Source organism: Martes martes (assembly GCF_963455335.1).
Source record: "Martes martes genome assembly, chromosome: 8".
NCBI lineage: Eukaryota > Metazoa > Chordata > Mammalia > Carnivora > Mustelidae > Martes > Martes martes.
Genome location: NC_137895.1, coordinates 91,491,914 through 91,518,062, shown reverse-complemented (window position 1 = coordinate 91,518,062; position 26,149 = coordinate 91,491,914). Strand labels below are relative to the sequence as shown.

General features: G+C 46.1%; 2 protein-coding genes across 5 annotated transcripts in view; one reads left to right on the top strand and one right to left on the bottom strand.

The window, feature by feature from the left end:
* Nucleotides 1-12,098, top strand: part of SARNP (SAP domain containing ribonucleoprotein) — a 43,636-nt gene extending 31,538 nt beyond the window's left edge. For 3 of the 4 annotated variants that reach the window (XM_080810873.1, XM_080810874.1, XM_080810875.1), the window contains 2 exons: nt 9,123-9,212; nt 11,799-12,067. In XM_080810873.1, the coding sequence (XP_080666999.1) occupies nt 9,123-9,212; nt 11,799-11,840 (132 nt within the window). In that variant the 3' untranslated portion in view covers nt 11,841-12,067. Of the gene's footprint in view, nt 1-9,122; nt 9,213-11,798 lie in introns of all 4 variants that reach the window. The other variant, XM_080810872.1, reaches the window with a different exon arrangement.
* Nucleotides 12,099-19,324: 7,226 nt separating this feature from the next.
* The window catches only part of GDF11 (growth differentiation factor 11), a gene marked incomplete at both ends in the record, with an annotated part of 9,547 nt that continues 2,722 nt past the window's right edge, over nt 19,325-26,149 (bottom strand). The window contains 3 exons of the mRNA XM_080810275.1: nt 19,325-19,705; nt 20,230-20,627; nt 25,545-25,983. Coding sequence (XP_080666401.1) covers nt 19,325-19,705; nt 20,230-20,627; nt 25,545-25,983 — 1,218 coding nt within the window. The remainder of the gene's footprint in view (nt 19,706-20,229; nt 20,628-25,544; nt 25,984-26,149) is intronic.

Sequence of the window (26,149 nt, the reverse complement as noted above, 5' to 3'; positions counted from 1 at the left end):
ATCAGTTGCTGTTATTCACCCTGAGAGTATAAAATTGGAAGCCCACTTACCCTGGAGTGTTTCATAACCTTTACCTCAGGGAGTCAAGGCCATATCATTATTAATCTACCATCGCCTGAAAACCCCCAGCCTCTGCTTTTCATCCTGCCATCAGTCATGTAGCGGTGAGTCAGAAAAGTGACCATAGGGGCGCCTGGGTAGCTCATTGGGTTAAAGCCTCTGCCTTTGGCTCAGGTCATGATCCTGGGGTCCTGGGATCCAGCCCCGCATCGGGCTCTCTGCTCAGCAGGGAGCCTGCTTCCTCCTCTCTCTCTGCCTGCTTCTCTGCCTACTTGTGATCTCTGTCAAATAAATAAATAAAATCTTCTTAAAAAAAAAGAAAAAAGTGACCATAAAGCGCCATCCTCCTCATTTTGCCTCACTGTTTTACATTTCCTTGGAAAATCAGACTGCTCTGAGTACTATTAACATCTTTATATTGTTAATTCATTTATAAAAGGAGACAGTTAGAGGCACTTGGGTGGCTCATTCGTTAGACATCTATGCTTTGATTCAGGTCGTGATCCCAGGGTCCTGGGATCGAGCCCCATATCAGGCTCGTTGCTTAATGGGAAACCTGCTTCTCCCTCTCCCAGTCACCCTGTTTGTGTTCCCTCTCCGTCTGTCAAATAAATAAATAAAATCTTAAAAAAATATAAAGGAGCGCCTGGGTGACTCAGTCGTTAAGTGTCTGTCTTCGGCTCAGGTCATGATTCCAGGGTCCTGGGATTGAGCCCCACATCATGCTCCCTGCTCAGCAGGAAGCCTGCTTCTCCCTCTCCCACCTTCCCTGCTTGTGTTCCCTCTCTCAGTTTCTCTCTCTGTGAAATAAATAAATCTTAAAAAAATAAAAATAAAAGGGACAGTTAACTTGTTATTTTTGCAAAATGTGACCATCTTAGCTCACTATCAGTCTCTCTCCCATCATTCCAGGAGAAAGACTTCTGAGAAAATAACTGTTAAAGTGGGGTAAATAAAGTGGCAGAGTTTAGGTCTTGATGGAAATATACAGCAGACTCTTACACTGAAGAGTGTTGAATGTGAAGAGTAGCTGTCATTAAAACAGCCATATGAGGGGGCAGCTGGGTGGCTCAGTTGGTTCAAGCCTTCCATTGGGCTCCACATTGGGCCTGGAGGCTACTTGAAGCAAACAGACCAAAAAAAACCCCACAAAAACAAAAAAAACAGTTATAGGGACACTTGGGTGGCTCATTCGGTTAAGTTTCTGCCTTTGGCTCAGGTCATGATCCTGGGAGTCCGGACTGAAGTCCAGCATCAGGCTCCCTGCTCAGCGGGGCATCTGCTGCTGCTCCTTCTAGTCCTCCCCCAGCTTGTGCTCTCTCACTCTCTTTCTTTCTCTCAAATAATTAAATAAAATATTTTAAAAACCAAAACACCAGTTATAGGAGAACACCCAGCTCCAACTCATAGTAGTACCTGAGTTGAGCTTCCCTGAAGTGCTCTTTTCTGCTTATAAGGGTATCTCTGACTGAATTTTTTAGATTGTAATTTCTTTTTCTTACACATGTGTAAGGAGGGATGATGAGTGAGTGAGCTGTTTCACTGACCAGGAAGAATGTCTGGCTTGGTTAATTCTTTTGGTCTCCTCTGAGAATAGTGAGGATATCTCATACTTAAATTCAGTAAGTACTTTAGCTATGGGTTTTGGGAATTACAGTTCCTTAAATAAGCCTAAGTTACATTTGGGCCACTGTTTTGTTTTTCCTAGTTTCCTTTTTTTAAAAGATTTTATTTACTTACTTGACAGATCACAAGTAGGCAGAGAGGCAGGCACAGATGGCTGGGGGTAGCAGACTCCCCGCTGAGCAGAGAGCCCCATGCGGGCTCTCCTGATCCCAGGACTCTGGGATCATGACCTGAGCTGAAAGTGGGGGCCCAACCCACTGAGCCACCCAGGTGCCCCCCTCCTTTTTTTTTTAAGATTTTACTTTTTTTAAAGATTTATTTGTGCATTTTAGAGAGAGAGCACAAATGGGAGGGGAGAGGGATAGAATCTCAAGCGTACTCCACCGTGAGCACAGAGCAAACATGGGGCTGGATCTCACGACCCTGAGATTGTGATCTGAGCCAGAACCAAGAGTCAGTCAGATGCTTAACCAGCTCTGCCACCCAGGCACCCCTGATTTTTTTTTTTTTTTTTTAAAGATTTCTTTATTGGGAGGTAGGCAGAGGAAGAAGGGAAGAGAGAATCTCAAGCCGAGAGCCTAAGGCAGGGCTGGATCCCAGGACCCTGAGATCATGACCTGAGCCAAAATCAAGAGTTGAAGGCTTAACTGACTGAGCCACCCAAGTGCCTGTAAGATTTTATTTTTTTAAGTAATCTCTACAACCCTTGTGGGTCTTGAACTAACAACCCTGATAACAAGAGTTGTACACTCTACTGACTGAGCCAGCCAGGCACCCCCTCCTAGTTTCTTTTTATGATCCAAAGTGGCACTGGTAATAAAATTGAAAAAGGTGTATGTTTTCAGTACATAGCCCATGGAGTGCTAAGTAAATCAAAGTAGGCTCCTCTTGGCAGAGCAAATAACCCTGGCACACTAAGTTTGGAGTGGTGTTCTTTATTGTTTATTTATTTTATTCTTTATTGTTCTTTTACAGGATAAGACCAGTAAGTTTTGAAAAATGTTCTCTTGAATTTTTATCTTGAAGAAGCAGGTTGGGTTTGGAGGATAACAAAGCCACAGTCTATTCCATCTTGGGTAGAGATCTAATCCTTGGAACTCTTTGCCATAGAACAGAACAGTCAGTTTAGAAAGTATCTATGCATGGGGCATCTGGGTGGCTCAGTGGGTTAAAGCCTCTGCCTTCGGCTCAGGTCAGGATCCCAGGGTCCTGGGATCGAGCCTCACGTCGGGCTCTCTGCTCAGCAGGGAGCCTGCTTTTCTGCCTACTTGTGATCTCTGTCTGACAAATAAATAAATAAAATGTTTAAAAAAAAAAAGTATCTATGCAGGCTGCCAGTTGTTGTAGCTGATCTTCCATTTGGGACTTAATTCCTGGCTACAGTGTATATGCCTTGGAAACCATTGACAAGAGTCCTTAATTTAAAATTTCTAGGGGCTCCTGGGTGGCTCAATCATTGAGTGTCTGCCTTTGGCTCTGGTCATGATCTCGGGTCCTGGGATCAAGCCCTCCAGCAGGCTCCCTGCTCGGCAGGAAGCCTGCTCCTCCCTCTCCCACTCCTCCTGCTTGTGTTCCCTCTCTTGCTGTCTTTTTCTCTGTCAAATAAGTAAATAAAATCTTTTTTAAAAAAATAAAATTTCTAGTGATAACTTGGTACTTCCTTCCCCTCTCTTTTTCTTTCTTGGGGGTACTGAAGTATTTTTTAATTAATCCCATTATATTTCGAGAGGAGTAAGTTCTTAAGGGACCAGCAGCAACCCTGTAACTAACTGTACTTCATCTTCTAAGTTTCTGCCTTGGGATCTAGGTGTTGGATCCTACCTCAGTACTTCTCTCTCACCTTAATACATCTGGCTAATAGAAAATATTTTCAAAACTGCTTGCCAGAGACAGGCCACACATTTGGCTCCAAATTTTATAGCTGTCAGAAGAAAGAGGAGAGCAGTTAAAAGTGTTTATAGTGATTCACAGAGTTGGGAAGATAAAAACTTAAAATTTGCTCAGCAAAACCATAATTACATGTGGGGACCAGAAAGATTTCCCTGTGGGTACTCATAATGCAGTAATGTAATGAACAGGGGCTCCTGGGTGGCTCAGTTGGTTGAGCATCTGCCTTCCACTCAGGTCTTGATTCCGGGGTTCCGGGATCAAGGCCCCCATCAGGCTCTCCACTCAGCCGGGTGTCTGTTTCTCCTGCTCCCTCTGTGATCTCTCTCACTTTCACTCTCTCTCAAATAAATAAAATCTCTTAAAAAAAAAACTAAAAAAAAAAGTAATGAACAATGGCATGCATCTTTACTTTTACTCAGTCTTAAATTTGTAAGTCCCATGAGGTTAAGGATCTTTGTCTTACTCATCTCGTTCCCCATGCCAGAATAGTGCCTAACCTAAGGAAGACACTCAGTGGATATTTGAAAGACTAGTGGATGAATGGATTAATTTTGAATGGGTTAATGGTGTTACTTAAAATGTTGATGGGAGCAGATGTCTATAACTCATTGAAAGCAATTCTTCAGGGCCTTTAGAGTACCTTAAATTGGATCTACAGAGTTAGGGTTTGGATCCTTGCTCTGTTCCCTTGGATATTACCTAGATTTTTTTTTTTTTTTTTTTTGTCATTATTAGTTTGATGAAATCAGTAAAGCCTAGCAGCATAGATTTTTTTTAGGGTTTCATAAGCAGAAGGTGGTTTAATAGTACCACTGGTGTAGATGATTATGGTTTTGGCTGGTTTCTTATTCTGCCACACTTTAACCCTAAATCTGCTCATCAGTCCAAATACTTATTTGCTTTGCCGCTAATGGGAATTTCCTTGTATTGGTAATGGGTCTGATTCTTACCTACCTTTTTTTCTAACTTTTTATTTATTTATTCATTCAAGTAATTGTTACACGAAACATGGGGCTGAGATTTCACAACCCTGAGATCAAGAGTCGCATGCTCTTCCAACTGAGTCAGCCAGGCACCCCAAGATTCTTACCTACTTTTGATGACTTTTTTTTTTTTTTTTTTAGTTTCAGAGGTTGAATTTAGTGATTCATTAGTTGCATGTAACACCAGTGCTCATTATAAGTGCCCTTGTTAATGCCCATCACCCAGTTAATCCCTTTCCACACCCACCTTCCCTCCAGCAACCCTGTTTGTTTGCTAGAATTCAGCATTTCTTCTAATTTGTGTCCCTTGTCCCTCTCAATTTTCATCTTATTTTATTTTTCCTTCCCTTCTCCTATATTCATCTCTTTTGTTTCTTAAATTCCACATGAGTAAGACTATATGGTATTTGTCTTTTTCTGACTTACTTCGTGTAGTGTTAAATCCTCTAATTCCATCTGTGCTGTTACAAATGGCAAGATTTCATTCTTTTGATGGTTGAGTAATATTCCTTCATAGATAAGCACACCACATCTTTATTCATTCTTTTCTTTCTTTTTTTTTTTTTTTTTTAAGATTTTATTCAGTTGAGACAGAGGGAGACAGCACAAACGAGGGGAAAGACGGAGAGGGAAGGGGATCGAGCAGACTCCCCGCTGAGCAGGGAGCCCCATGCAGGGCTCCATCCCAGGACCCAGAGATCATGACCTGAGCTGAAGGCGGACGTTTAACTGACTGCGCACCTAGATGCCTCTTGATGCCTTTGCTTCTAATGTAGAAGCTTAGCTTCAGAATTTTGTTGGTGGTTTCATGCTTTGTTTCAAAGACCAGGAGGAAGGTTGCAGTAGAAATCCTCGCTGCCATTTATTGAGGAGCTTTGTGAGAACCCCTGTATTCTGAGCAGCAATTTCACACATGTGATTTGTGTCTTGGGGCAGCCTTCAACATCTCAGTCTTTTCTTGCATCAGGCACTGTTTTCTTTATGTTGCTTGAGGATTTTCCAAATGTGAAAGGGGAACAAGGAGAAAAGTGAATTTGAAAGTTGAAGGTGTTGTTTGAAGAGCTCAGTTTAGAATGATCTTATTCCATGATGGAAAATACAGTGATAGGATTCATGGGGGGTACTTGGCTTTATTAAATATACGTTCTGCTTTCCATCCTGTGCTTTGTATATGAGTGCTCTCCTCTTCCGCACAACTCTCTTTCTCATTTTTATCAATGAGCTAAAAGGAAGAGGCAGCTTTTGGGAGATAGGAGGATTATGTATGCTAAAATTATTGATTATTTAAATCTTGAGTGAGAGGACGAGCAAGTGAAGTGTATGGATCAATCTGAACATCCACAGCTTGTGTTTAGTCAGTGAGGACGGGTTCCTCCTCTGGTTTTGAATGCAGGTTGTATGTTTTGAAGAGTTTCCACTTGATAGGAAGTAAGGGCACTTCAGATTCCAGCACTGTTCTTCCCACACAGGAGCATACATGGGAAGAAAAAAAAAGATTTGCTGGTGGTTAAGGGATTGCAGGAGGGAAGTAGAGGAGGAATGAAGAAGGGAAAGGTTTGCAAATGCATGACACTGAGCTAGAGGGGTCAGTGCTGCCTGCAGATGCACAACCCCATTTGTGCACTTGAGCATGGCCTGAGGGAGCATTGGCCTGATGAATGCAGAGAGAGATGCGTTTTGATCGAGGTAATTTCCCTCAGATGGGTCTTACCATCCCATGAATCAAAACCTGTCAGCAAGGAGCTAAAGATGGAGTGAAGTTTATTGTACGTTTGTTTCCATGCGACACCGTCACGCTAGAAGGGTCAAGTGAGAGAGATCATTAGAACTGTGTTGATTTACTGGGCCTGTTGTGCACTTTCCCTGCAGGGCAAGGGGGAAAGAGGCTTTAGGAGGGAAGCTGAGGGGCTCTGGGTGGGGAGGGAAGGGCAGGCATGCACAAAATAAATAAAACCCTCACTGGTCTCTGCGGGTGAGGGGTGGGCAGGCTGTTTGTAGGGTGTGTGGGAGGATCTGTATTGTTTTTTTTTTTTTTTTTTTTTTTCTTTTCCCTAGAGACCCTGGTAGATTTGCAGCAGATGCTCTGCCTGGATGTCCAGGAGAGACACCAAAGGTCTGATTAAAAAGGGAAGCTCATGGAGAACTCTCTGATCTTAGCCTTAGTGGCTGGAGATGTGTACCCTCTCTCCTTCCCTCCCTCTATCTTTCCTCACCTTTGAGCTGAAAAAGAAGCACAGAAAATTTAATTTGGAAGTCAGAATCCCTGTTTCAGGTTGTAGCAAAATAAAGAGCCAGAGAAAAGGCTGTCCCACACATTCTAAATAGACATAGGCTTTGTGGTGAGATTTGTGTAGGGAGTGGCCCCACGGTTTGTGCTGAAACACACACACACACACACACAAACAGCTGGGTTTTGAAAGTACCATCTCCCTCTCTCTGATTTGAACTGGCTGAAATAACCCTACCTCTGAATTGAATGAAAGTAAGTATGTAGTAGTAGTTCAGCAGTATAAAGGTCTAGTTGCAGCCTTTCCTCAAGAAGGATATGGGATGCTCCTTTTATTACTCCTAACACTGTGCTTGGCCTGGAGACTTAGTGAAATGGAGATATTTCACCTAGAATATGCTGTAGAGATTCTCATTTTGAGTGTTCCATTTTTATCTCTTACTCACTTTATCTTAAAGGTGGTAGACAAATTAAAGAAAACCTTTCCTAGTAACTATACGAGGGCTGTGTTCATTGGAAACCTTCCTAATTCTTTTATTACAGTTCAACAGATGGAGTAGCCAGTTAGGCAAAATTAGAAACAAATTCATTAGAGGAAATCTTTAGTGTAAGATTACAAACTGGAGTCTTTTCCCTCGATCTTAGATAGCTACAAAGTGGAGGTATACAGAAAGGGGGTGGGATCCTAGCATTGACCCAGGTTATTTGAGTGATACAGAAGTTGTTGAACTAATTTTACAGCTACCTTTAGCTAAGGATCCTTGCGATCCTCTTCCTTTGGGAACTAAGCACTTCTTCCATTCTGCTTTTATTCTTCCAAGGAAAGGGTTGTGTGAGATACCTGAGGAGATGGTAGAGCTAAGAAAGTGGATTCTTGAGTAAAATGTCCTGGGTCCCATTCCTGGCTCTCTGCCACTTACTACTTGTGAGACTTTGACCAGGTTACTTAATTTCTCCAACTTTCTGTTTTCTTATCTGTGAAATGAGTTTAGTCATAGTACCTACTATGTATGTCATAGTGCCTACTATGTTGGAGATTATTAGAAGAAGTAAATGAGGAGTATCTGGTTGGCTCAGTTGGAAAAGCATGCGACTCTTGATCTTGAGGTCATGAGTTCAAGCCCCTCATTGGGTGTAGAGATTAATAAAAAGATAAATGAATAAACTTAAATAAGTAAATGAGATATTTCATGTAAAGAACTTCATACAGTACCTGGCACAAAGCAAACACTCAGATGTTAGTGACTATAATATTATCATTATTTTAATTTCTGAGTATGAAAAACAATAATACTTTTGGGGAGGTGCCTTGGTGGCGCAGTCGATGAAGTATCCCAACTCTTGATTTTTTTTTTTTTTTAAGATTTTATTTATTTATTTGACAGAAAGAGACCGCAAGAGAGAGAACTCAAGCAGGGGAAGTGGGAAAGGGAGAAGTAGACTTCCTGCCAAGCAGGGAGCCCGATGGAGGGCTCAATTCCAGGACCCTGGGGTCATGACCTGAGCCAAAGGCAGACGCCCAACCACTGAGCCACCCAGGCACCCCGATTTTTTTCTTTAAGATTTTATTTGAGAGAGTGAGTGAGAGAGAGAGAGAGGAACAGGGGGAGAAGCAGACTCCCCTCTGAGCAGGGAGCCTGACTTGGGCTCTGTCCTAGTACTCCCCGATCATGACCTGAGGTGAAGGCAGACACTTAACTGAGCCCCCCACGCTTGATTTTTGACTCAGGTCACGATCTCAGGGTCCTGGGATTGAGTCCTGCATTGGGTTATGTACTCAGTGGGAAATCTGCTTTAGAATTCTCTCTCTCTCTCTCTGTCCCCCCAGTTTCAAACTGTTGAGAGCCTTCTGTGACTTTGCTGGGCATTCATAATGTTTGGTTTTCTTTGTACATTCTTCAGAAATACCACTCTGGCCTCTTTGTCTTCCATCTCTTGGCAAGTAAATGGAACTTGTAAGCAGTGTTCAGAAGTAGTTTGGGTGCCTTCTACCTACCTTTTGTCTTCTCGTGTTACCCACTTAAGCCTCAGTGTTCCATATCTCTGAACTATAGGAGTTTCTGCTGAAATTTGTTGTATTTGTTGTGGGTAGTTCTTTTGTTTTCTTGACTCCGTGTTTCTTATGAATATTGAAGCCCTACTTAAAATTAAGTTCTTAGTCATTCTTAGGGCCAGCATACTGTATGCTTCGTTATTCAGTTTCCTGTCTATTTTTTTGTGTGGTGATCCTTAGTTTTTGGCACAAGTTTGGCTGGTATATTGTAACCATTAAGTTATAATTCCATCTCATGAGGGGAGGCTAGCTTGTTTCAATTCTTTTCTTTGTCCCTGAATAGTCTGAAGATGATGAGAAGCTGAAAAAGAGGAAGGAGCGATTTGGGATTGTTACAAGTTCAGCCGGAACAGGAACCACAGAGGATACAGAGGTAAAGTATACCTAGAGTGCTTCATAGAGCCCTTTCTTGAAAGGAAGTGAGGGTGAAGAAACATTATTTTCCTGGCCTACTTCTTAAGTGCCCAGATAATAAGATCTTTTTGTTCTTTGCTTTATATCTGTTCTCTGGGTAAAGTAGCCACACTGAATTCCATCAGTATACTTAATTTGGTGTTAGAGCCATTTAGCCAGGAAATGAGCACAAAATTTGGAATCACAAAAACTTGGGTTTGAAAAGTGATTCTGCCACTTTGTATTACTTACAAGTTATGGCAGTTCTCTGAGCCTGTTTCATCATCTGGGATGTAGAGATAATACCTACCTCAAAGTGGTATTTTAAACATGAAATTATTCTATGTAAAAAGGGATGATACTATGTAAAATGCAGACAGTAAGCCTGTCTGTTACATTTGGTAAGTAGCAATGTCTCTGATTATCTGCTAGCCATATTTCTTTGATCGTTTAATGAAGGCTTGTCCAACTCAGACACAAGTATAGTTGTGCCTAATTCCCCTCTGAAATACCTCAGTGGACTCAAATGAGACTTCTTGTTCTTATCACCTTATCTATAACTCGTTTCTTAAATGAAAGAGTGGCTTTTTTAATTTTGTTTTTGTTGTTTGTTTTGTGTTTTTTTGTTTTGTTGTTGTTGTTGTTTTTAAAGATTTGTGTTTGTCCATATCCCAGCTTCCTCTGGAATTACTCACATTAACTGAGACCCTGAGCAGACTACTCAGAGGTTTGACAGACAGTATTGATTCCAATATTGATTTGGTGATTTAAGAGTATATCTATAATAAGGGCTGCTGGCTCATTCGGTAGAGAAATTGACTCTTGATCTTGGGGTTGAGAGTTCTAGTCCCATGTTGGGCATAAAGATTACTTGGAGCAGGGGGAGTGAGTATTTATGATGTCACCTAAGGTGTCCATAAAGAAGAGTTGAAATAGTGAATATGTTTAGAATTCTGAAAGTTTCTTGGGTGGTGAAGAATTTGCTGTATTCGTTCTTCCTTTAAATCTACCTCTGGAGGTGGCTTTTGTTTTAAAGTAGGCTCCATGCCCAGCATGGGGCTTGAACTCAAGATCCTGATTTCAGGAGTTGCATGCTGTACCAACTGAGGCAGCCAGGCAGCCCTGGAGATGAACTTTGAAAATCTATTACCTCACACACTCAGAATCTTATAAAGTATTTTTATGAATAGATAATCAGAGTAAGTCTTACAAATAAAACCTTGTAAATAAAACCTTGATCAATTTAGATCTCCATTAGGAAGAAACTTGAAAGACTTCATATTCTTTGAGCTACTAATTCAGAATAAAGCATTACCTGTTGTATCAGGTTACTTATTGACTTGTCAGGTTGAGCTAGAAGTAAACTTAGAGGCTTGTTTCAGTTCTAGTAAAATTACTCCCCCTTTGCCAAGGAAACTGTTGAACCAGCCATATTTACTAAGGTAGTACATTTGGCTTCTCCAGGATAATGCAGATGATTTTGTTGGTTGGCAACGAATAGTACCTTTTGTTGGGAGAGTCAGTGCATGTAAGGTAATAGTAACTTTAGATGTTGATGGAGTTTACATGAAACAGATGACTAATTTATTTGATTCCAAAGAATTGTGTCAGTAATCTAGGTAGAGTGAGCTGGGCTTATACACACTTCTTTTTCTTTTTACTCTAAATTAAACCTGTGTGAATGGAATGGGGGAAAAAAAAAAGTCCCTGGGCACCTGGGTGGCTCAGTCAGCTAAACATCCAACTCTTGATTTTGGCTCAGGTCATGATCTCAGGGTTGTGAGATCAAGCCCTGCTTCAGGCTCTGTGCTGTGTGTGGAAACTGCTTAAGATTCTTTTTCTCTCTGCCCCTCCCCCCACCTCCCTCTCTTAGAGAAAAAAAATCCCCTCTTTGCTGGGGGCAGTGGTTTGAATCAGCATGAGGGACTCATTGCTGTTTTCAGTCACTCCCGGAACAAAAAGTTCTTTCTCTCCTCCCCCACTTCTCAGTTTGTGCTTCTCTCCAGTGCTGACTCCCTTAAAGAGATCCATGTTGGGGACTCCCCTCCTTCCCATTTATTCTTTTGGCACTGAAGATTTATATACCTCTCTCTGGATTTGGAGGCCCAAGGAATAGCTCCTACTTGGGCCTTACTGCCTAGAAGGGCATCCCCTTCACCTCTATGAAAAGATAGCATTGGCTAACCCTTTGTCCTCTGAGATCTCCCATCTCCCCGCTGACTGGAAGACTCCCCAGTCTGTTAAGAGTCCATTGTTTCCAGACTAACTTGCTATAAGGCTGAGTTGCCTTCCGTCCTTCAGGAATCTACTACTGTTCTCTTCCTCCTCTTCCCCCACCCCTACTCCCCACAGTCTTCTCCCCTTCGTTCCCACCAAACCTCCCCAGGTCTAACTGGATAACTAGAAAGATTCAGGAATGAAATCTCTGACTGCCAAGCTTAAGCCTGGGTCTTCCCTCCTTCTTGGACCTTGTGATAGTTCATGTGAGTTTGGATTAAAGCCGCCAGGAACTCATGCCATTGTTGTCTTGCAATCTAATTTTTTTCTTCTTGCTTCTTTTTCACAGGCAAAGAAGAGGAAAAGGGCAGAGCGCTTTGGGATTGCCTGATGAAAAGCTCTTAATGCTTTCTGTTCTCCAGTGGTTTCCATCTCTCTGACTTTTCTTGGTCATATATATATTAAATGCACAGTCATGTGCCTAGGTCCTGCCTTGCAATGAGATAGCATGTACCCCGGGTACATCCAGGAATTTCAGCAGCGGTTTGACTCATTGCTGTTCCAACTTTAAGGTTGCTGTTCTTGTGTTGTTGTTTTTTAATTATTATTTTGCTTGTTAATAAAAAACAAATAGAAAACAGTGTGTTTTATTAGGTGCTTCTTTGAGTTTTTAGAGCCAGATTAGACCAGATAAGGGGAGCTTCAGGGACAAATACTACAGGGAATTAGCCATAATGCCTTTATCCTTTAGAAAAGAGAAGGAAAAGGATTTGAGTCTATTTCTTTAAGCCTATTTATTCCCTTCTCTCATACTCACAGGCATCCTTTTACTCTTTATCCTTCATGAAGAGGCCAAGTTTCACCTTGAACCTTTGCTTCAGCAGGTTGGCATGACCCATTGGGGTACAATAGGGGGAACACTGAGTTTAGGTATAGAGAATATAAATATAAGGACTGATGACTGGTAGTCTCTTATGGACTGGAGTCTAGAAGGACTCTGTTTCCAAGAGTGACCTAATGAGATACTGTCTAGTTTCAGCCAAGGCCAATATGTAGGACCCTGTTGGTTATGCAGTTCAGGAAAGGAAATGGGTTCGGTACTCCTCAGAGCTAGAAGAAAGTGGAAGGATTCAGAGCATGACAGGATGTTAGAGGTGTTAAGCATTGTTGTCTAGATCCCGTTGGGAACATGAGCAGTGGACTAGAGGCCTCTGTTTGTTTTTTGTTTTGTTTTGTTTTGTTTTTATTAAAAGATTTTATTTATTTGACAGAGATCACAAGTAGGCAGAGAGAGAGGAAGGGAAGCAGGCTCCCTGCTGAGCAGGGAGCCCGATGCGGGGCTCGATCCCAGGACCCTGAGATCATGACCCGAGACGAAGGCAGAGGCCTTAACCCACTGAGCCACCCAGGTGCCCTGAGGCCTCTGTTTTTTCAAGTGTGTGTGTGTGTGTGTGTGTGTGTGTGTATGTTTATAATCTCTTCACCCAGTGTGGGGCTCAAACTCATGACCCCAAGATCAAGAGATTAAAAGCTGCGTGCTTTTCCGACTGAACCAACCAGGTGCCCCTGGAGGTTTCTACTTTCTAATCAAGTCCTGTGCTAGTTTGTCTTCCTCCATTACAGAAGTATACTGTTGTGGTGGCAGCGGTTCTTAAATAGTACTAAAATCCATTTTCCTTGCTGAGCCTTCTACTTAGAAAGGTTTGATTTTCTCCAGGCAGGCTGCTCGTTTGCATTTGATGTTTCACCAAGATCTGAGACATGCTACTTTTCCTTTTGGGTATGTTGGTGTACGGTTTCTCCTCCTAATCTTTGTTTCTGGACATCTCTATAAAGTTGGTTTTTGTTTGTTTTGAGAATAAAACTTAAGAGCCTGGCACCTTACCTGAGAACTTTACAGGGATCAGATCCTGTGTTGAGATTTAATTCCTTATTTCCATTTCTACTACAACCTGTCTGGTTTTTGATTAATAGAAAAGTAATGGTGTGATCCCTTCCTAACAAGAATCTCTTTTCAATAGAGTCTCTTCGGTTGCTGAGTAGGGCAGGAACCCAAGTTTAGATGCTTTAGGAAAACTGCCTTGGAGAGCAGATGCAAAGTTTGCCCATTTATTGTGAATTTTGCCCCAATTTGACTTTGGAGAGGTGAACAAAAGGAAGCACTGATTAAACATTTCCTTCCCTCCCTTCCCTCTGGCCTCTTCTATTTGCCTGCCTTTTCTTTTCTCCAGGCCCTGATCTTGAGGCTGACTTTTCTCTCTACTCTGTTTCTGTCTGAAAACAGAGCCACAGAAAATTAGTTGTTTTATAGCTTGAGAGAGAGTATAGATTCAGTGAGGGTTTTCTAGCCAAGAATGGTAAAATAAGAAATAGGCAAAGGAATAGAGCACTGGGTTCTTCAGAAATTTTCTATACTTTGTCTGTCTTCTGAAACCTTCCAGAAAGGTATTGAGCCTTCCCCCAGGATTCTCTTTCTGAAGCTTAATCATTCTTTTCCCCACTCAGCTCACTTCCCCGTATCTTTGATACTGTGTTTTTTCTCAGTTTCTGTGGATTTTTAAATACTTTTTTCATCCCATTCCAGCAGCTGTTTTTCTGTCAGTCAGAAGTCTCTCCCCTCCAAGCCCGATCACCATATCTTCCTCTTCCTGTCTCATGGTAGTCATTCCATGCATACTTTCTGAGCATGAAAGTTCAGGATGCCTATGTCTTTTTACTAATTCAATCTTAAAATAGGAAGTCCAGGCTTGCAGTTCTTTATCTGGGATCCAAGTACCCTTCCTTCCTATCCCCCAGTAGCCCTGGTATGGCTGATCGAGGATTCATATGCAGTTAGCTGACTCTAGTCTTTTCCTTATTCTGAAGCTGTGACATTCTCTGCATACCTGGGAGCTCTTAATGAGGGAGTCTATAAAAGATGTGGAGGGAACTAGCTTCCTCAGCGGTAAATCTGCACCTTTTTATGGTTCTCTTAAGAACCATGGGATCTTTCCCTTTTTCTCCACCATCATTCTAAACTGCCCCTTTCCCTCACCCCAACTCCTGGGAACTTCTGAATTACAACACTAGAAGCTTCTATAGGGGTGAGAGCTATAGGAAGGAAGATGTGAATAAGAGCAGGACTTCTTGGTGTTGAGTTCCATTGCAATGTCTGACATGAGAAACAGATGAGGGGGAAGGAACTTCTGTAAATAAGGGAGAATAGCTTTTTCTCTATTTTCTTCCATGTGGGCCTCGGACAGACAATGTTGTTCCCTCTGATTATTGAAATCCACTAAGCTCTAACCTCTCCTTTGTGTTCCATGTCCACATTCTTGTTTTTCCTTTCAAAGGAATTGAAAAATAATGGCAGGTTTCATACCTTTGCAGACCCTTTGTGCCCAAGGTAGATCCCAGCTTTCTCTTTATTTTTCTTGTCCCTTGCTCTCCCTGCCTTTAGTTTTTTGACTTCTCAGATTACTATTAATAGAATAGATTAGAGTGGAATATTATATAGTATTTAGGTGTAATTTGTTCTCCAGTACTAGCTCTGCTGGCTCTGAGACTGGGCACCTCATTCCATGACTCCATACTGTACCGATAGCAAGTGACCCTATTGTGAAGGCTGCTATGAGGACTGATAATAGATTATATACTCAGCACAATTTGCTTACTATAGTTTTCATAGTAATCATTCAGTAAGCTCTTAATTTTACTAGGTGATTTACAGGGGAAATACTTCTTTTTCCTGAGTAGGTTCCAGCTAGAGGGTAGAGAGGGAGCTGAGTGGACTCATTTGAACATGGGGGAGGGGGCACTGCATGTATAGGTGAATTTAGGGCTTCTGAGAGTGGGAAGAGGTGAGAGCCCCAGTTGCTCCTTTACCCCCACCTCACAGGCAGGAAAGCTGACCTTGTGGCCTGGGGCATCGACTTCTCGGCTTCTGCCTCACTACAGATGAGAAGTTGTAAATGCTACTGCCTGCTGGTTCTTAGCTTGGGGCCCTGATACCAGAAAACAGGCCAAGGAACAGTATAGGATAGCTAGCTACTCGTGCATTGAGTTGGAGGTTGTTTAGGGATAAAAGTCATCTGGCAATCTCTTCTGGGTGTCCTTTCAACATAGGAAACAAGGAGCAGTGAGGGAGAAAACCTATTTTTAGCTCAAGCCAAAAGCTAGGAGTAGGTGTGGATAAAACAATTCCTTGGGAAGATACCGTATGTAGCACTTTGATCATCTCTCAACCTCACTCTTGTAGTTGACCTGAGGTGGGGTCAGTCTACTGACAGAACTGATAGGGCAGGGAAAATAATGGTGGCACACTGATCCCACAGTGGCAGTGGCCCCATTGTGGATCAGGTCAATGTGACAGAAGCTTCCCCCCCCCGCCACCCCAAATGTGAGTTAGGCAAGATTCTTTTGTTTTACACAGGAGACATTTTTATGGAGAAATCAGACCATTTGAGATGCTTAACCATGTTGGTACATTTACAATTTGAATGGCTATGTTGGTTTGTCGATTTTGGTGAAACTTAGTTAAGGGAACTCTGGGAGAATGGGACTGACATGATCATCTTAAGAGAACTTTTAGATTCTGTTATGTGGAGGCTGGGAGAGGGTTTTGGTAATCTTTGAGACTGTTTTGGATCAAGTTTTCCTGAGAAGAGTTGTTCTAGGTCCCCTCCCTTTCCCATCGTCTGCCCTTCCTCCCTTGGACTGTATGTCCCCACCCTCATCCCAAATGCACTTAGTGTTTTTTTCTTGCTCTAGACCCCCATGTTCTTATTCTTTGAACAAAAGGATTTCATCCCCTCTCGGATCCTCATTTGTTCCTGGTCTCCAAGGTATAAATGTGGCGTTTGGTTAGGGAGAAGAGTTCATCACTGAATTCTAAACTCTTTGACTGCTTTTATTTATTTATTTTTTTTTTCAGGTTCAAGTGCTGGATTGTGTCATGTGACCATCCCAAAACTCAGAGCACCCTATGGCCATCTTTGCCCTCTGTCACATAACTTGAAAACTGCCTGATGGCCTTTTTGCAATGGTTCCCTCCAGGAAGCCTTGATCTCAGTGAAGAAGTCCTTTCCCGGCATTCCAATGCCCCCGTCACCCCCATACTCCTCAGTCACCCTTAACAAACAAAGGCAATCACACATATGGTGTAACAAATACACAAAGTAAATAATAATTATACTACTAATGATCAGAGGGGCACTGGCCAGGTCCACACACATCATAAAGTGGGAGAGGGGTTGCTAGTTCCCACTAGGTTGCCAGACTGTGCACCCAAGCCTCTTTACCCCATACCTCTTCGGGGGTGAGGAGGACAATGGAATGAGACTTTGACTCATAATTTATGGTCAGAAGAAAAAGACCCTCCCCCACCCTGACAAAGGTCTTTTTTTGGTGGTGTTAAAGGGGGATATTGTAGGTGTCTCCCAAGTCTAATGCTCCAGCTCTCTAGAATTTGTAGAGAGAAATCACCTGATGTTTATTGTCTAACCCCCACCCTGTGCCAAGATCAAGAGACATGAGCTTTTGATCTTGGAGGAGGCATCTTCTGTTCTTCTCTGTTCCTCTCCTTCAACCAAGGGAATGTGAATGGTGTTGATGGTCAGGTGTATCTTGTTCTCCAAGGTTGGGGTAGAAGGAGGGATGGAAGAACAGGGCCAGAGAGGATGGGCTGGGGGCTAGCATTAGCTGTTACATGGGAGGCAAGTTGAAATGCTTAACAGCCCCTGCCCATTCCTATACCAAAATACCTCATCTTAGTTTTTCACAATGGGAATGGGAATAAGATACTAAAGCTCACCAACATCACCTTCCCAAGGGTGGTCACATACCTTTGCCCCTTCCACCATCTGGGCCAGACAGAGTCATACTCTTGGGAAGAACAAGCCTTCCAGGTCAGCTCTCCAGGTCAGGCTTTAGTACTGTTTGCATCAGACCCATAACTGCTGGCTCTACTTAAGAGTGGCAATTTTACTGAAGGTTCTGGACCTCCTCTCTTGACATCCTCTAGGCTCTTGCCCAGAGCCAAGAGGTCTGGTGGTGAGGTATGGATAGGGTGTGGATCAGGAGATATCTCAACTCCTTGGCTTCAGGCACTGTCCATCTAGGAGGCAGAGGGGAACTTGTACTCTGAAGCCTGTGACTCTTCTAAGCCTCACATCTCTTCACCACTGCTCTGGTGCCCTGGTTATCTGTCCCACAGCGAGAGGTATTTTATGTCCATAAAGTGCCCGTGGTAAGTGCTCAGAATTCATCTCTTGGCTGTGGCGGGTGCTGCTATTTCTCATTCCATCGAGGGGAAGAAACTGAGGCACAGTGAGTCCAGAGGATGGTGGGTCAGGATTGTGGGAGGGATGAATAGGCCCAGCTAGTGACTTGGAGTGGCGACCAGTCCCTGCCTGCTTCTTAGCCTTCCAAACCAGGGAGTCTCCATCCTTCCAGTCCTCTGCTCTAACTGGCCTTGTCAGATGCTTTTCCCTTCCCCACTGTATTGTTCCCTCCCTGCTGCCAGGTACTGCTAGATTCCAAAAATAAAAGATAAAAATAATTATAGACACTCTGCTCCCTTGTTCTCCCCCCTTCCACCCTGAGCTTTGGGGTTGGGGGAACTAAAATGTCCCCCCTCTGGAATCCCTTCCATCTTGGTCTGCTGGCTCTATTCCCTAGCCCAGAGCAGTGATTTGGATTCAAATGCCCTGTAACCTTTAATCTCCTTACTACTCCTTTCTTGACCCCTCCTAACCCATCCCAGACCTGGGACTCTGGGATATCTATACTCTTTATTGACCTGAAGATAGAGGCTGGGAGTAGGGGTATTCCACAGGCTCTTTGGTCTCTCTTGGCTGGGGGGAATTTGGGCATATGTGGGCCACATCCTCTGGCTAAATAACTCAGGACTATGAGGGTGGATCTGAGGGTAAGTTTAGTGGCTCTCATAGATCCTGGGTGTTGAGGGCTCTCCCCTCCCCTTCCTCCAACCCCCAGCTCCTAGACCCTAACCTCATACTGTTTCTGTGACTGCTGGAATTCAGTTCAACCCATTTGGCTCAGGAAGGTCAAGTTGGGTAATTATGGGTTGGAAAATTTCATGTGTTAGCCCTCTTGCCCTCTGCTCCCATTCCCAACCCTGGAGGCTTTATACAAGTGCTTAAGTAGGTGGGTATTGAGGGAGAACAGGGCTTTAGGGAATAAGGGAGAAATGGGGCACAGTGGGCAGGGGCCCTTCTATTTCAGTAAAGCCAAATACCAAAAAATGAAAAGTCACAATAAATAAATAAATAAAATTCCCAAATCCTTACTTTTGCCCCTGCCCTCACTTCCCTTCCCTGGCCACTGTTGGAGGGAGAAAGGGAAGAAGCTAAGAATGGACTTTTGATTTCCTCCTAATGAGAATGGTAGTCAGGGGATCTCCCCAAACTATACCAAGCCCCTCACTTTGCCAGTGGAAGAAAGGAGGCTGGGTGTGGGGCTTTCTCTTATTACTCCATTTCAGCCTCTTTCTCATCATTTACCTCTGCCTGATCTCTGTCTCTTCTGCCTCTCTCTCCCTTTGCCTTCTCATTGCTGCTCTTTTTGTTCCTCTGTCTCTATCCCTCTGCTCTACCTCTGTCTCTACATCTCTCTTGTCTTCTTGCCAAACCTTCTCACCTGCAAACCTCAAACACTCCCCACCTGACCATGCCCCCTCTTCCCCCTGTTCCCCAAACCCCTCACCCATCAGTCCCCACCTGCCTCCCTCTGTTGTATTGCACACTGCTTGGGCAGGGAACAAGGTGTGATGTTCATGGAAAGAGGTGGAGGGAGCTCTAGGGTCTGGGGGTTGGGGGGTCAGGGCCGGGGGTCTAGGGGTAGGGTCTATGGGGGAGGCATCCTCTGTCCCCCACCTTAGGAGCAGCCACAGCGATCCACCACCATGCCAGGGATCTTGCCGTAGATAATCTGCTGCTTGTCATTGAAGTAGAGCATGTTGATTGGGGACATCTTGGTGGGAGTACAGCAGGGCCCAGCAGAGCCTCTTGGATTAGCCTGTTGCACCAAGTGGGTATGCGGATACTTTTGCATGAACATGTACTCGCACTGGCCGGAGCAGTAGTTGGCCTTGTATCGTTTAGGTGCGATGATCCAGTCCCAGCCAAAAGCCTCAAAGTCCACTGTGAGGGGATATCGGCAGCAGCGGGACTCACTCGAGTGCTCATCACAGTCCAGGCCCAGGTTCCGACGGGACCGTTTTGTGTTCTCTAGGACCCGAAGCTCCATGAAAGGATGCTGGGGGTGAGGGAGAGGAGAAAGAGATGTGATAAGAGACTCGAAGAGCACCTACTCCCTTTCCTTTCTCATCTGCCCCTGAACAGGGGCATCAGAACAAGAGACGGTCACCTTCTCAGCTTTTCCCCTGCTCCTATTTCCAGCCCTGTCTTCTACTCACTTTTCTCACAAGCTAGCTATGTCTCCTTCAACTCACCCCTAATTTTCTCCTGGCAACCTCACCCTGATCGCCCCCTTGGCCCCAGGCTTCATCAACAGACCATTTCTGTGTTTTCTTGGATCTCCCATTAACACGACCCCAAATCCAATTTCCACTTGTTGCCTGGCTTGTATCTGAAAAGTGATAGCTGCCACTCTCCACCCTATCCGCACCCCCAAAACTGCTCCTTTAGAATCAGCTCCTGGCCCCTGAAAAATAATGCTGGTGCCCAGCCCCTTCTCATTCCTGGTCTACCTTTTCCAACATCCCACCTCCTCAGGGCCAGGTTATACATATCTGGCACCATCTCAGGCTCCCTGCTCACCAGCCCCTCAGCTCCCGGCCCCAGGGAGGTAACAGCCAGGTCTGTGCCACTGGGATCAAAGGCGTTGATCTCGATGCCCCAGTTGCTCTGTGGCTGTCGGAACCAGCTGTGTAGCACTTGCTTGAAGTCGATGCTCTGCCAGTGGCCTGAGCGTGAGTGCAGCTCAATCTTGAGTGAGCGGATTCGGATATGACGCCGTCCTCCGCCCCCTCCCCCTGCAGTCCCTTCCCCAGTTAGGGGTTTCAGTCGCAAGATCTGCAGGTAGACTGTGGCTGGGCGGGGCACTGGCCGTAGATACACCCACAGCTGGGCCTTCAGTACCTTTGTGAACATCACCTTGGGGCTGAAGTGGAAATGGCAGCAGAGGGGGCTGCCATCTGTCTGCACCGCAGGGTCCGCTGATAAGAGAGAAGGGGGCACAGCATCAGCAAAGGGTGTTTGTGAAGGGCGTCAGCAGCCCTGGGTGGCACTGGCAACTTGAACGACTCAGCCTGAGTTTTCCAGTTCTTTACCCTTCTCTCGTGTTGTCTTGTTGACTACTGTGTCACTGGTACTCAGAACAGCGCCTCCTCTCTTTCCCTATAGGATGATGTTTCTATCAGGGCTTTCTGATCTGCATCCATTCCTTAGTCCATTTGTCCTAATACATAGTCCTAATACATAGGCCCCGGTCTATAGATAACCTGCACAGACAGTTATTAGGGATATCCCCTCCCACCTGCAGCCTTCCATTCCCCCAGCATGTAGGGCTCCAAATTTTTCAGAACTTTGATGCTCTTCACAGAAGCCAAACCTCATCACACCTGCTCTTCTCAGGTTGCCTTGCCCCATTTCTGCCCTGTTTTGTGTGGTGGCCAGGTGAAGCCTTGGTACAACCCCCACCCCCAACCAGATGTCTCAAGAGTGGGTAACCAGGGTCCAGATAGGGAGCAGGGGCTAAATGTATTTCATGAGGAAAGCCAGAATCCAGATCTAGGCTTCTTAAACCATTCCTGCCAGGAACAATACACTCAGAAGAATGGATCAACTCAAGTGCTGACTCTTGTATATCTGACTCCCCAGTCCCTTTAATCCTGAGAACAAGTTTCCTCAGCTGTTTCCTCCTCATCATCACCGTTACTGCCTCAGTTTTTAAGGAACGGAAAAACTACCTCCATGTTGTTTACGCCCATTGCCCAAAGCTTCAGAAATAATATTCAACACATCAGATCAACTGCAATGTCTTCTTTTCTCCCCTGAGCTTCCTTTGGTTTCTCAGTCCAGTGCCAGTAAGTCTTTACAAAGGTTTAACATCCCAACTTTACATTTTGGCCCATTACATCTTGTTCTAGACCAGAAATTGACCCTTCTTGGGTCAAAAGGCTGATTCTCAGCATCTGCCACTGCTTCCATTTCAGGTCCTCTGGGTTTCCCTTTCTAATCTCTTAAGTCAGTTGGAAATGCCCTAAATCATGTTTCCACTGGACAGGAATATCCATTCTCACTCTAAATAGACTGAGAGAACAAGAGTCAGGAATGAGCTTCCAGAGCTATGTAAGTATGATCAGGAAGTCCAGCCCTTATGTATCACTCCAGGTCTTGAGTTCTGTGTAATCATGGAGGACTTAGCATCTGTTGTCTCCCATCAGCACTCCCCCACCCCAGGAGAAGGAGGATCCTCCAAGTGAGATGAGGAGGCAAGTGCTCAATGATCTTCATATATTCAGGAATGAGACACACATTTCCTCTGGTAGCTTCCTTTCCCTTGGTTCTTCTCTGAGGTTCCAGGGCACTGGTTGTCCTCCCAGTTATCCACCTGCTGGAGCTGCAATGCTGGCACAATGAGGGAGGATTCAGGGAGTAGAGATTCAGAGATTAGGAGAATTAGGAGAGTAGCTGAGGCAGGGAAACTGCTGGTGAGATGGGGCTATTGTGCCTAATTTCATAGGGTTGTCTTATTTTCCCACCTGTCTTCGTTATTAGCTACTAATCTCCACGAGGGTGGACACTTGTCAATACTCTGTCTGTTTTGCTCACCATTATAGCTTTAGTGCCTCTCATATTACCAAGCAGTGTTTAGTAAATGCATGCTGAATGAACTCCCTTACCTCCAAATCTTAAAATATATAGGCAAATGCCTAAAAGTTATTCCTGGCATCTAAACACTGTTCTTAGACTACAAAGTGGGTTCAGTCACTGCTCAACTCTTCATTAATATGTATCTGACCTTTACCACCCAACAGTCTCAGTGATACAGATGATAATTCTTGTTTCATAGGAGTGCGGAACATTAAATAAAGAATGAAAATAGTAGTAGCTTCTCAATAAATGCTGGATTATTGTTAGTTTTGTAAGCTCTAAGCATACTCCCCTACCTAAGCTGACCTAGGGGATTGCGCACTAGGGCCCCATTCCTCTTAAGTCTTTGATTTCTTCAGAGTCCCCCACCCCTACCCAGGGACTCAGCATGCACTTCTCTCCCAGGGGATGTGCGGACAGTTGGTACTACAAGAGGCCAAGATGGATGGAGAATGAAAGGGAAAGGGGAAGAGACAGGAGAGAGACTGGAGGTGGTGAGAGAGGTAAGAATAGAGAAGAGACTGTTAGTGATGAAGGCAGGTTGGAAGAGATAGTCAAGAGAACTGGAAGAGAGAAGGAAGGGAGAGAGGAAGGTCATGGTGGGGTGAAAGAAATAAGCTTGGGAGTTGAATATTGGGACAGAAGGGGCAATGTGAAAGGAGACGACCAGGGATAAAAAGTGAAAGGAGGAAGGTAGCTAAGCCTTGTGGGGTAAAGAGAAAGGATAGAAAGATACAGAGAGAGGAACAAAGAAGAAGCAGGTAGTGCCATAGAGGGAAACAAGAAGCTTAAGAGAGTCCCCAACACACACATATAGGCCCAGCTCCCAAGGGGAGGGGAAGGAGCCACATCTGTGTTGGATTGATCGGGTTGGTGGCAGGCAGCAGGTCAGGTTTAGTAGGCGGTGCTGGTCTGGAGAGAGGTCATTGCACTATTTTCAGCAAAAGCCCAACCCCCTCCCAGCTCACCACCTCCTCCTCTATGGCGCCCCCCCCCCATACTCTCCTTACCCAGGCTGGAAGGCCTAGGGGCAGGAGGTTGGGCTGAGAGGGCAGGGGCCTCTTGGTGTAGGAAAGGAGAGAGAAACTGAGGGGCTGGGCTTGGCTCCCAGAAGGGCAAGGGGGCTGGGTTCCCAGGATGAAGGCTGGGGTGGGAGAGCTTGAGAGGGTGGAGGGAACTAGGGCAGGCACTGCAGCCTAGGAGAGGTGGGGGCTGGGGTCCAGGGCTGAGTGCTGGGGGAGGGGAGGAAGGGGGAGGGGAGCGGAGGCCATCTCTGCTGACAAACACCTCCCCCGATTAGCAGAGCACAAGTCTCTTATTAAAGCGGGTCCCTGGGGATTAGACTATAAAAGTCTCTTTTTCCTTTTCCCCTCTCTCCCTCCCTTCCCCTCCGCTCCCCCTCCCTCTCAAAAGAGCTCAGCTTGGCTCTTAAAGGGGACGTACAATACCTGGCTGGAGACCCAGTTCCCTAGTTATCCAAGTCCTGAAGTAGAATGAGGGCGGAAGTTGGGGTAGAACCCCACCTACTGGTGTCCTTCCTGGTCCCCCCCAACCTAACCTGCAATGTCCGATCCATGCACGCAGAGTGTGCTCACTCCCTGCATCCCCATTCTGAGGGCTAACTCTGGGCTCAAGACACTTGGTTAAGGGATGCTAAGGATAGAAAGAGACAAGGGGAAGTCCATAAGCCCATCATCCATTCTGAAACTCCACATACACACCAAACCACACAGATCAGAGTGTGTTTTTCCTCTGTACCCTTCATCTTCTTCCAGCATATTCTTCTTCAGAATTCCTCCACAACTGTTTCATAGAATCCCCACCCCCACCCCCACACTCAGTCAATCTTAGACTGACCCTAGCTTCTATAAAGCAGAAACCTTAAGAACACAAGGGAGACTGAGGAACCTACACAGATCCCAGGCTTTCACCACCACCACCACCCTCAGCAAGTTTTCTAGTCCTTGGGGTTTTCTTTTCTTTATCAGCCTAGCCAAGTATTGTGGAGTTAGGGTGTGCAGAGAAACTGGTGGCAGTATGAGGCACTCAGCTTCACAGATGCACACCTGGGTTCCTGTGCCTCTCCCATGGGAGTGGGCCACTAGGAGTCCACCTCAGCCCCCAGCTTTTTATGACCCATGTGCCAATAAACCAGTCCCCCCCTCTTCTGTTCAGAGCCATAAAACTGAACTATGGAGTGGGGGAGCGACTTTGCCAAACCACTAGGGAATAAGAGAGGGCCTGGTTCCCTGGAGTTGGAGCAGGGAAGGGGTGAAGGGACCTCAGTGGGGGAGGGGAAAAGGGAGTCATCTGACCCTAGGGAGAGCTGGGGGTGGGGTAGGGGGGGGTGTTGGCCTGGATTTTCCAGGCCATAAAATTTCAAAGCAGCTCAAGTCTATTAACATGTTCATCTTCCGTTTGGCCAGGAGCTTGAATGCCTGGGTTCCCCCTCCCTCCTTATCTATTTCTTTTTCTCCCTAGGTCTCCCTCTCTCTCCTCAAGTCCAGTTTTGAGTAGGGGCGGGTGAATAGGGAAAGGAATGATAAGGTTAGAGTAGCCAAACGGGTGCCCTCAGCCCCAGTGCAATGGAGTTGTGTTCTCTGAGCCCGGTCAGTACCAAGAAAGTACAGCTTTCCCAGCCCTGGGAGACCGGGTGTCAGAAGGGCTCTGGTGAAATGGGTGCCAGCTGGGCTGCCAGGAGAGACACTGGGCTCTGGGAGGGACCTCGTTCCTGCTAGAGGGAGAAGAGCACTCAGTTCTCTGCAGCCCGGTGGGCGCGTTGCGGAGCCAGAGGTGGAAGGGGCGGAGAGCTGATGCCAAGGGCACCGGGAGCAGACAGCTCTGCAGCCCGCCTGGGACTGTGGGGGTCCCGAAGCGTCCCGATTCTGTGCTCCAGCCTCTTCTCCGTGGCCCTTCAGGACTGAGTTGCTGCCCCTTCCACTCCGCTGCGACTGGGCTCTAGCTTCCCCAGACTCCCCGCAACACGGGTCTTTTTTGAACACCCGGGTGGGAGGCGGTATCTCGCAACCCTCTCTCTGTTTGCCCTCCCACCTCGGGGAACGGAGTGTGCATACAACTCCGCGGCCCATCTCCAAGCTCGAAAAACTTCTATGGAGTAGCCCCCGCTCCCCAATCCGTCAAGTTTTCGCAGAAAAAGCTTCTGGGCCGGAGCAGCCGGGAGCGCCCCGCTTCGGAGCGGGAGGCGCTCACTTTCCCAGAGCCAGCACCCCACTGCTCGCGCCCCGCCGCCCACTTACTCTCCTGGGCCATGCTAATGACAGTCTCGGTGGTGGCGTGGTACTCGTCCTCCTCCAGGAAGTCTTCGGGCTGCAGCGCGTCTCCCTGGAAGTCGTGTAGGTCCAGGATCTGCTGCAGCGGCGGCGCCTTGGGCAGCAGCTGCTTCACCACCTCGCGGCTGATGTTGGGCGCCTCCTTGAGCCGCAGTTTGCTCAGGATCTGCGACTTGATGCTCTCCAGGCGCAGCTCGCGGCTGTGCTGCCGCCACACGCAGACGGGGCAGCCGTCGGGCTCGGGCGCCACGGACGGGGCCGGCCGGCTCGAGCGCTCCCCCCCGGCCCCCGCCGCCGCCGCCGCCGCCGCCGCCGCCGCCGCGGGGCCCTCGGCCGCCTCCCCCCGGGGCCGCAGCTCCAGGGCGAGGAGCAGGAAGCCCAGCAGCAGCGGGCCGCGAGCACCATGCTGGAGGGGAGGGGAGGGAGGACTGGGGGGCGGGGACGCCGGAGTCCCGCAGGGAGGGGGCGGAGGGAGAAGGGAGGGAGGAGGAGGGGGTCCGGGCGGCGCGGGATTGGGGGCTGCCCGGCCGAGGGGGGGCCCCCGGGGGGGCCGGGGGCCGGCCGGGCGCGCC